We start from the raw sequence: 12,199 nt of genomic DNA on the forward strand, positions 1-12,199 counted from the left end.
AATTCCACCCTATGTCGTCCTAGCCATGTCCCTACAATGGCCATCAGATCATGCTTAATTATTCCTATTTGCGCAATCAGCTCATCTGTTTTGCTTTGAATGCCATGTATGTTCAGATACAGAGCCTTTAGTGTTGCCCTTTTATTATTTTCTTTCTCGCCTTGTCTCCACTCTTTGGTTTACCACATCTTCCCAATTTGATCCCTTGCCCCCACTATTCAGTTTAAAACCCTCTCTAATAACATAGTTATGTGGCTCGCTAGAACACCAGCCCCAGCAAGGTTTAGGTATAGACTGTCCCAATGAAACAATCCCCGCTTTCCCAATGTTGGTGCCAGTGCTCCACAAACCGGAACCCACTTCTCCAAAGATCATTACCTTTTGAGGTTCTGCTTCTTAATTTGGTGCCTTCCTCTGTACTTGTCAGACATCAGCTGCTCCAACCTTAGGTCACAGTAAATGGTTGAGACAAGACCATCACCAGAGAGGAGGAAAAGATATTCCAAAAGTTCTGCCAATAACTGGTACGGAGTGAGATTGATAACAGCTCATTTCTCTTCATGATTCATGTTAAGCAACTGGTGAGCAGGTTTTTAAAAATTATTTATTGGCAGGATTTGGGCATTGCTGACATTTATTGCCCATTCCTAATTGCCCTTGTGAAGGCGATGGTGAGTCACTTTCTTTAATACAACTGAGCAACTTGCTAGGCCATTTCAGAGGGCAGTATTAGAGTTAATTACCTTGCTGTGGGTTTGGAGTCACATATATAAATCAGACTGAGTAAGGAAATCAGATTTCCTTTCCTGAAGGACATTAAAGAATTGATAGGCTTTTAAGACAATCTGGCGGTTTCAAATTCAGCATTACTGATACCAGATTTTTATTCCAGATATATTTAATTAACTGGATTTAAATTCACCAGTTTCAGTGGTGGGATTTGAACTACTATCTCCAATCATTAATCCAGGCCTTCGTATTACTAGTCCAGTAGCACAACCACTATGCAATTGAACCTTGTAATAAAATAGGAGATGAAATAAGGAGGGTGGTATTTAAAGGGACGGTGCTTAGACACACACACACATTTTCCCCCTTGAGCCTGTTCTGCCATTCAGCAGGTCAGGCAGCATCTTTGGTGAGAAAAACAAATTCAGTTCAATGGTCTTTAATCACAACAGGAAAAGTTGGTGATGTAGCAGGCTTTAGGATGCAGGGAAATGTGGTGGGAGGGGGTGGGAAAGTAGAAATGGGAAGGTCTGTGATAAGATAGAAGGCTGGAGGCTGGAGAGATTAAATGACAAAAGGGAATCGCACTCAAAGTTAGATAGTACTCGATTTAAAATGCAAATCATCATCCAATGGCTCACTTAGGGCCCTGAATGCCATTTGTACATAGTACTGAGTGCTTATACCTCTAATGTAAAGCTTTGTGAACTCTGCACACGCATAGGGCTGAATTTTTACCTCGACGTGCGAGCGTGCCCCCAACGCGCAAGAACATGAAATATTGCGCGATGACGTTGGATGAGCATCCCGACATCATTGCGCACTCGCACGATATTTTGGTCGGTGGGTGTGCGTGGGAGTTGGTAGCATGTCCACTGACAATTAAGAGGGCTGTTAAGCCCATTAATTCATTAATCAGATGGAATTTATCCCTGCCCGTCCAATCTTATGGTTGGTTGGTGCGTGAAAAGGGCAAGCAGCCTTTGGATTTTTGAGGAAACCTCATCCATGGGCGGGATGAGATTTCTGACGTTAATTAAAAATAAAATAAAAATGTTTAAATCTCATTTCCAACATGTCCCTGCTCATGTGACAGAGCCACATGAGGGGACATGTTTTCCTTATTTTTACCATCTTTGTTTGTAAAGTTAAAAATCTTCAATCTTTCTGTGAGTGCACCTGCATGCATGCTGCTGACTTCTGCGCTCGCCCTCCTCCCACCCCACCCAACATAGGCAGCGCTGAGCATTTCAGCGCACGATTCACACTGGCTCACCATTAATTGGCCAGTCAACGTGAAATCGTGGGTGGTGGGCCGTTGCACGGCCACTCCAGGGCCCACCCACCGCACCCACCCGACGAAGGGAAAATCCTCCCCATAGATCCTATCAGTAAAGCCAGTCAAAGTTATGGCAGAGAGAGGGATACATTATTTCCATAAAATTACTGAACTCATGGGACTTACTCGTCTCATGTTTCATTTCCATTTAAAGGGACAATGTCACCATGGTAACAAGTCCCATAAAATCATGAATTGATGACATCATCATTACAGATTTTTAAAAACTTACAGAAACAAGGATAAAATTCTCTAACTTGCAAGGTGTTGTATGGAATTATTGACTTTCTGATGTGGGCTGGGCCTGCAAGGAAAAGGAAAGATATTCCTTCACTTGGAATGTTTCCCACTCTCACACTGACACTATGGAGTACACAAGGGAGTTGTCATTCTGCAGCTCAGACAATCACCTTCAGGCTAAGTGACTTAAGTACAGCTAGTTTTGAATTCAAAGTACTGCTTTGAATGTAACAAAACTGGTTTGTTTTTGCATTTGCACCTCAGAACCATGACCAAAGTTCATCAGGGAGACAGAGGGCAGAATTTTCTGGTCAGCGCGTGGCTGCGATCGACAGGCTCGGGAGTGACTGGGGAATGGACCGCCAACCGCGATTGGCCAATTTCATGCCGGCTGGCCAATTAACAGCCAGGCAGTGTGAAAGGTGCGCTGAAAGGCTCAGCGCTGCCGGGCTGGGGGCGGGAGGAGGGCGAGTGCTGAAGTCAGCGCAGACATGGGGGAGCGTGGAAAGAAAGCTCCCCGAAGGCGGAGAGTTGCCTTAGGGAGCTGAGTAATTTAAAATCAATAAAGACAGAATGTAAACTCAGGAAAAATATTCCCGCATCAGAATGAGACACTCCAACATATGGATTATGAAAATTTTTTCAAAACATTTTAATCATTTTTAATTAAGCACAGAAACCTCATCCCACCCTTGGATGAGGTTTCCTCAAAAATGCAATGGCTGCCTGGCCGATTCACCTGCCCGCCAACCATAACGTTGGACGGGGGAGTCCTCAAAAATGCGATGGCTGCCTGGCCGATTCACCTGCCCGCCAACCATAACGTTGGACGGGCAGCGGAAAATTGCTGTCAGTTGCTGCTTTAATGGCCTTAAGCCTCTGAATTGTCGGCAGGCATGCACAAGAAATATCGCACGAGTGCGTGATGACGTCAGGGAACTCACCCAACGTCATTGCACGTTATTTTACGCTCAAGCGTGTCAGGCATACGCCCACATGCCAAGTGTAAAATCCTGCCCATAATTCTATTGTGAACCTGGGTCCCAGAACAAGGTGAAAAACAACTCGTTGGTGACGAACCAGAAATTTGTATTTCAGGTTATTATAGTTGTGAAACAATACAACTCAGTGACTGTTGCACACAGGATGTTCAAGGGAGCATAGGTAGAACCAAATAGAGTGAGGGTCTTTCTGAGGTAAGGTTACTGCCCGAAGCTTTGAACAAAGCAGAATCTCAAATCTTACTAAGATAAAAGCAAAAAACTGCGAATGCTGGAAATCCAAAAGAAAAAGAAAAATACCTGGAAAAACTTAGCAAGTGTGGCAGCATCTGCGGAGAAGAACACAACCGCAGAAGGTGCAACACCTGCCCCTTTACTTCCTCTCTCCTCACCGTCCAAGGGCCCAAACACTCCTTTCAAGTGAAGCAGCATTTCACTTGCACTTCCCTCAATTTAGTCTACTTCATTCGTTGCTCCCAATGCGGTTTCCTCTGTATTGGAAAGACCAAACGCAGACTGGGTGACCACTTTACAGAACACCTTTGGTCTGTCCGCAAGCATGACCCAGACCTCCCTGTCGCTTGCCAATTCAACACTCTACCCTGCTCTCATGCCCACATGTCCGTCCTTGGCCTGCTGCATTGTTCCAGTGAAGCTCAACGCAAACTGGAGGAACAGCACCTCATCTTCCGACTAGGCACTTTACAGTCTTCTGGACTGAATATTGAGTTCAACAATTTTAGGTCATGAACTCTCTCCTCCATCCCCACCCCCTTTCCGATCCCCCTTTTTTTTCCCAATAATTTATATAGATTTTTCTTTTTCCACCTAGTTCCATTATTTCTAAATGTATTTCCATCCATTGTTTTATCTCTACCTTTTAGCCTATTTCAATCCCTTCCCTTCACCCCACCCCATCCCGCACTAGGGCTATCTGTACCTTGCTTGTCTTGCTTTCTACCCTTAATTAGCACATTCCTTAGATAATATCACCACCTTCAAAACCTCTTTGTCCTTTTGTCTATGACATCTTTTGGCTATCTCCACCTATCACTGGCCCTCTATCCAGCTCTACCTGTCCCACACCCACCCCCTTAAACCAGCTTATATTTCACCTCTTTTCTATTTTTACTTAGTTCTGTTGAAGAGTCATACAGACTTGAAACGTTAACTGTGTTCCTCTCCACAGATGCTGCCAGATGTGCTGAGTTTTCCCAGGTATTTTTATTTTTGTCTCAGATCTTACTACAAGGAGGCACCTAGATATGAGACCCCATCCAGTAACCTCCCCAAATAATCAGAGACAAGCAATAGGCAGCTACTGATTTATTCACAGCAGTTGATTTATTCAGATGACCTGACTGATGGACTTTGCCTTCAATGGTTTTTGATAGTTTTGTTTAATGTCCTTCACTCTTCAGAGTGTCTTCCAACAACTCGGGTTGGAGACCCCTAGTGAAGATGGCGGTTGTAGGCTCCTAGTGAAGATGGCGGTTGTAGGCTAAGATGGAAGCAAAATACTGCGGATGCTGGAAATCTGAAATAAAAACAGAAAATGCTGGAAAAACTCAGCATGTCTGGAAGCATCTGTGGAGAGAGAAACAGAGTTAACGTTTCAGGTCCGATACAGACTCAAAACGTTAACTCTGTTTCTCTCTCCATAGATGCTTCCAGACCTGCTGAGTTTTTCCACTTTGTTTTTACTGGGGATTGTAGGTGCATCTTATGCATAGCACTGTCAGCACTGCTTCGTTTGTGGTATGTTCACCTCCAGCCAGAGGTCATGGGTTCAAGTCTTATGCATTCCAGGGGCTGAGCACAAAATCTAGCTGACATTCCCATTGCAATGTTGGGGGAGTGCTGCACTGTTGGATGTGCCACCTTTTGGATGAAATATTGAAGGGAGGTTCCATCTGTCTCCTCGAGCAGTTGTAAAAGGGAACCATTCTAAGAAGAGCAAGGAGGAAGTTCTCCCCAGTGACCTGGCCAATATCTATCCCTCAGTCAACAACAACATTCAAAAAAAGATTATCTATCAACATACTGCAAATGAAAATCAGAAAATGCTGGAAATACTCAGGGCAGGTCAGGCAGCATCAATTATCAGATTATCTGGTCATTATCTCATTGCTATATGTGGGACCTTAACTGTGCACAACTTGGCTGTGCACAACATGCACAGACTAAATAAGGGAGGTAAATGTTAAACGGACAATCAGATAAATCCTGAGAACTGACCATTAACCACAAACAGGTCAGAGTTTTTTCTTGGTTCCATTTGTGAATCATTTTCTGAGGGTTTACGTCATTGGATCTGTCAAAGTCATAACATCATTAATTTGTTTGTTAGCTATTTTCTGCTGTTCAGCAATTCTCTTTTCATTTGTGAGTTTACTCAGCTACCCAAAGCCCCTAGTGAATGGTTGTCCTCACTGACTGCTGCTGAATCTCTCTGACAGGTATCATGTCTGTGTCACAGCCCTTGTCTATTTCCTGCCTTTGATGGTGATGGGCTATGCTTACACTGTTGTTGGAAGGACTCTGTGGGCGAGTGAGATTCCAGGAGATTCCTCAGACAGGTACAGGGAGCAGATGAATGCCAAGAGAAAGGTAAGTGAGCCAAATAGCTGTTAACTTTCAGAAATGACACCACGTTTCTCCAGTTATGGGGATGTTGGCAGCAGTGCAGAGTGGTGGTGGGGGCAAGATGATGCCTTTTGTGTGCAAGCATCCACCTGCAATATACTTTGTTTAAAACAGAAAATAACAAAGAGACAATCAGCAGTTACATGATATCTTTTTGATGTAAACTACGTGTTTGTGATTTACTATTTAAATTTAATTCCATTAGAAAAACATTCCAAAACGTGGTCCCTCACCCTTGAATACTCCAACTAACTTGTTCATAGAACTTTGAACCTCTTTGGAAGGCGGGCCATTGCTCTGCCAGTAACCTAACAAATTTAGGAACATGTCCCTTGTCGTTTCATAGAATCATACGGTACAGAAAGGGCCATTCAGCTCATTTGTGCATATGCAAGCTCTTTGAACAACCTTTTAATTAGTCCCATTCACCAGTCCTCTCCCCATAGCTTGAGAATATCTTCTCCACAAGTATTTATTCAATTCTGTTTTGATTGTTATTATTGATTCTGTTCCTCAACCTTTCAGGCATCTCCTCCTTCTTTCTGTCTCCTTACCTTTGCACCATTGTAGCTTGCCAATAGCCTTTGAGATAACGCCTCTTCACAGGGCCTGTCCTTATGCTGCCTTCTCCAGGTACACAGGTCTGGCAGTTCTATTTCTCTAGCGAATCTGAGCTTCTGGAGCTGGCTAGTCCAAGAAGTCAGCCCCCCTGCGAACTCCACATCCAAACAATCCAGTCCCTTTCTCAAGTATAGAAGAGAATCATAGGAAAGGCAGCACAGAGGGAAAGCACTAGAGGCGAAGTTGGCTCCCATCAGGAGTGTGAAACAGGTTACTAGCTAATCACCAATGTCATCCCAATTTAGTCCATTGTGCCAGTGCCAATACCACCTCTTCAACTAGAACAAGCCCCATTTGCCCGTCCTTCCCTAATTCGCTAATGTACCTAGCCTGATGCAAAGGCTTGCTAAAGTGAATTTGCTATGAATTGTTACAGACAGGGAGCGGCTGATGAATCAGTCCTGGGTTATTCACAGACCTCCCAGCTCCTGGTTAAAGAACAGATCAAGTCTACTAAGAAGTAACTTGGTTCATAACATGTTTGAAATCAAATATAAAATAGCACCAAAATATTTGTAAAGTTGCAGTAAACTCTGCTTCAGAAATCTTTGCCAATCCTCAACTGAGTTTTATTTGTGGATAGTGGTTCCCACCCGCTCCACCCCCCCCACCCATGGACGGGTTAGATACGACCACTGAAACCTTTGGCTGTGATTCAGAAACTGGTTAGACATGACCATTGAAACTTCTGGCTTTGATTCAGAAACTGGTTAGACATGACCACTGAATTCTCCGGCTTTGATTCAGAAACTGGTGAGAAATGTGCACTGAAACCTCCGCTTTGATTCAGGAACTGGTTAGACATGACCACTGAAACCCTTGGCTTTGATTCAGAAACTGGTTAGACATGACCACTGAAGGCCTTGGCTTTGATTCAGGAAATGGTTAGATATGACCACTGCAAACTCTGGCTTTGATTCAGAAACTGGTTAGATATGACCACTGAAACACTTAGCTTTGATTCAGCAACTGGTTAGACATGACCACTGAAAGCTCTGCTATGATTCAGGAAATGGTTAGACATGACCACTGAAACCTCCGGTTTTGATTCAGGAACTGTTTAGACATGACCACTGAAACCTCCGACTTTGATTCAGAAACTGGTTAGACGTGACCACTGAAACCCTTGGCTTTGATTCAGAAACTGGTTAGACGTGACCACTGAAACCTCTGGGTTTGATTCAGAAACTGGTTAGACGTGACCACTGAAACCTCTGGCTTTGATTCAGAAACTGGTTAGACGTGACCACTGAAACCTCTGGCTTTAATTCAGAAACTGGTTAGACGTGACCACTGAAACCTCTGGCTTTGATTCAGAAACTGGTTAGACATGACCACTGAAACCCTTGGCTTTGAGTCAGAAACTTGTTAGACATGACCACTGAAACCTCCGGCTTTGATACAGAGACTGGTTAGACATGACCACTGAAACCTCTGACTTTGATTCAGAAACTGGTTAGACATGACCACTGAAACCTCTGGCTTCGGTTCAGAAACTGGTTAGACATGACCACTGAAAGCCGTGGCATTGATTCAGGAACTGGTTAGACATGACCACTGAAACCTCCGGCTTTGATTCAGAAACTGGTTAGACATGACCACTGAAACCTCTGGCTTTGATTCAGAAACTGGTTAGATATGGCCACTGAATTCTCCAGCTTTGGTTCAGAAACTGGTTAGAAATGACCACTGAAACCCTTGGCTTTGATTCAGAAACTGGTTAGACATGACCACTGAAGGCCTTGGCTTTGATTCAGGAAATGGTTAGACATGACCACTGCAAACTCTGGCTTTGATTCAGCAACTGGTTAGACATGACCACTGAAAGCTCTGCTATGATTCAGGAAATGGTTAGACATGACCACTGAAACCTCCGGTTTTGATTCAGGAACTGTTTAGACATGACCACTGAAACCTCCGACTTTGATTCAGAAACTGGTTAGACATGACCACTGAAACCTCTGGCTTTGATTCAGAAACTGGTTAGACATGACCATTGAAACCTCTGGCTTTGATTCAGAAACTGGTTAGACGTGACCACTGAAACCTCTGGCTTTGATTCAGAAACTGGTTAGACGTGACCACTGAAACCTCTGGCTTTGATTCAGAAACTGGTTAGACATGACCACTGAAACCCTTGGCTTTGAGTCAGAAACTTGTTAGACATGACCACTGAAACCTCCGGCTTTGATACAGAGACTGGTTAGACATGACCACTGAAACCTCTGACTTTGATTCAGAAACTGGTTAGACATGACCACTGAAACCTCTGGCTTCGGTTCAGAAACGGGTTAGACATGACCACTGAAAACCGTGGCATTGATTCAGGAACTGGTTAGACATGAACACTGATACCTCTGGCTTTGATTCAGGACTGGTTAGACATGACCACTGAAACCTCCGGCTTTGATTCAGAAACTGGTTAGACATGACCACTGAAACCTCTGGCTTTGATTCAGAAACTGGTTAGATATGGCCACTGAATTCTCCAGCTTTGGTTCAGAAACTGGTTAGACATAACCACTGAAAGCTCTGCTATGATTCAGGAAATGGTTAGACATGACCACTGAAATCTCCGGCTTTGATTCAGAAACTGGTTAGACATGACCATTGAAAGCTCTGCTATGATTCAGGAGATGGTTAGACATGACCACTGAAATCTCCAGCTTTGGTTCAGAAATTGGTTAGTCATGACCATTGAAACCTCCGGCTTTGATTCAAAAAGTGGTTAGACATGACCACTGCAAACTGTGGCTTTGATTCAGAAACTGGTTAGACATGACCACTGAAACACTTAGCTTTAATTCAGCAACTGGTTAGACATGATCTCTGAAACCTCTGGCTTTGATTCAGAAACTGGTTAGACATGACCACTGAAAGCCGTGGCTTTGATTCAGGAACTGGTTAGACATGACCACTGAAACCTCCGGCTTTGATACAGAGACTGGTTAGACATGACCACTGAACCCTCTGGCTTTGATACAGAGACTGGTTAGACATGACCACTGAAACCTCTGACTTTGATTCAGAAACTGGTTAGACATGACGACTGAAACCTCTGGCTTCGGTTCAGAAACTGGTTAGACATGACCACTGAAACCTCTGGCTTCGGTTCAGAAACTGGTTAGACATGACCGCTGAATTCTCCGACTTTGATTCAGAAACTGGTTAGATATGACCACTGAAAGCTCTGATATGATTGAGGAACTAGTTAGACATGACCACTGAAACCTCCGGCTTTGATTCAGAAACTGGTTAGACATGGCCACTGAAACCCTTGGCCTTGATTCAGAAACAGGTTAGACATGACCACTGATACCTCTGGCTTTGATTCAGGACTGGTTAGACATGACCACTGAAACCTCTGGCTTCGGTTCAGAAACTGGTCAGATATGACCGCTGAATTCTCCGACTTTGATTCAGAAACTGGTTAGATATGGCCACTGAAAGCTCTGATATGATTGAGGAACTGGTTAGACATGACCACTGAAACCTCCGGCTTTGATTCAGGAACTGGTTAGACATGACCACTGAAACCTCTGGATTTGATTCAGAAACTGGTTAGACATGACCACTGAAAGCCGTGGCTTTGATTCAGGAACTGGTTAGACATGACCACTGAAACCCTTGGCTTTGATTCAGAAACTGGTTAGACATGACCACTGAAACCCTTGGCTTTGATTCAGAAACTGGTTAGACATGACCACTGAAACCTCCGGCTTTGATTCAGAAACTGGTTAGACATGACCACTGAAACCTCTGGCTTTGATTCAGAAACTGGTTAGACATGACCACTGAAACCTCCGGCTTTGATTCAGAAACTGGTTAGACATGACCACTGAAACCTCTGACTTTGATTCAGAAACTGGTTAGACATGACCACTGAAACCTCTGGCTTCGGTTCAGAAACTGGTTAGACATGACCGCTGAATTCTCCGACTTTGATTCAGAAACTGGTTGGACATGACCACTGAAACCTCTGATATGATTCAGGAAATGGTTAGACATGACCACTGAAACCTCCGGCTTTGATTCAGGAACTGGTTAGACATGACCACTGAAACCTCTGGATTTGATTCAGAAACTGGTTAGACATGACCACTGAAAGCCGTGGCTTTGATTCAGGAACTGGTTAGACATGAACACTGAAACCCTTGGCTTTGATTCAGGAACTGGTTAGACATGACCACTGAAACCTCTGGCTTTGATTCAGGAACTGGTTAGACATGACCACTGAAACCTCTGGCTTTGATTCAGGAACTGGTTAGACATGACCACTGGTACCTCTGGCTTTGATTCAGGACTGGTTAGACATGACCACTGAAACCTCCGGCTTTGATTCAGAAACTGGTTAGACATGACCACTGAAACCTCTGGCTTTGATTCAGAAACTGGTTAGATATGGCCACTGAATTCTCCAGCTTTGGTTCAGAAACTGGTTAGACATAACCACTGAAAGCTCTGCGATGATTCAGGAAATGGTTAGACATGACCACTGAAATCTCCGGCTTTGATTCAGAAACTGGTTAGACATGACCATTGAAAGCTCTGCTATGATTCAGGAGATGGTTAGACATGACCACTGAAATCTCCAGCTTTGGTTCAGAAACAGGTTAGTCATGACCATTGAAACCTCCGGCTTTGATTCAGAAAGTGGTTAGACATGGCCACTGCAAACTGTGGCTTTGATTCAGAAACTGGTTAGACATGACCACTGAAACACTTAGCTTTAATTCAGCAACTGGTTAGACATGATCTCTGAAACCTCTGGCTTTGATTCAGAAACTGGTTAGACATGACCACTGAAAGCCGTGGCTTTGATTCAGGAACTGGTTAGACATGACCACTGAAACCTCCGGCTTTGATACAGAGACTGGTTAGACATGACCACTGAACCCTCTGGCTTTGATACAGAGACTGGTTAGACATGACCACTGAAACCTCTGACTTTGATTCAGAAACTGGTTAGACATGACGACTGAAACCTCTGGCTTCGGTTCAGAAACTGGTTAGACATGACCACTGAAACCTCTGGCTTCGGTTCAGAAACTGGTTAGACATGACCGCTGAATTCTCCGACTTTGATTCAGAAACTGGTTAGATATGACCACTGAAAGCTCTGATATGATTGAGGAACTAGTTAGACATGACCACTGAAACCTCCGGCTTTGATTCAGAAACTGGTTAGACATGGCCACTGAAACCCTTGGCCTTGATTCAGAAACAGGTTAGACATGACCACTGATACCTCTGGCTTTGATTCAGGACTGGTTAGACATGACCACTGAAACCTCTGGCTTCGGTTCAGAAACTGGTCAGATATGACCGCTGAATTCTCCGACTTTGATTCAGAAACTGGTTAGATATGGCCACTGAAAGCTCTGATATGATTGAGGAACTGGTTAGACATGACCACTGAAACCTCCGGCTTTGATTCAGGAACTGGTTAGACATGACCACTGAAACCTCTGGATTTGATTCAGAAACTGGTTAGACATGACCACTGAAAGCCGTGGCTTTGATTCAGGAACTGGTTAGACATGACCACTGAAACCCTTGGCTTTGATTCAGAAACTGGTTAGACATGACCACTGAAACCCTTGGCTTTGATTCAGAAACTGGT

The 12,199-nt window shown here is 44.0% G+C and overlaps 1 protein-coding gene across 1 annotated transcript in view; it reads left to right on the forward strand.

Moving 5' to 3' along the window:
• Window positions 1-12,199, forward strand: part of LOC144676026 (substance-P receptor-like) — a gene marked incomplete at its 5' end in the record, with an annotated part of 52,966 nt that overhangs the window by 19,413 nt on the left and 21,354 nt on the right. Inside the window, one exon of the mRNA XM_078536549.1 lies at window positions 5,769-5,919. Coding sequence (XP_078392675.1) covers window positions 5,769-5,919 — 151 coding nt within the window. The remainder of the gene's footprint in view (window positions 1-5,768; window positions 5,920-12,199) is intronic.

This window comes from Cetorhinus maximus, unplaced genomic scaffold (genome assembly GCF_964194155.1).
Source record: "Cetorhinus maximus unplaced genomic scaffold, sCetMax3.hap1.1 HAP1_SCAFFOLD_1299, whole genome shotgun sequence".
NCBI classification, from domain to species: domain Eukaryota; kingdom Metazoa; phylum Chordata; class Chondrichthyes; order Lamniformes; family Cetorhinidae; genus Cetorhinus; species Cetorhinus maximus.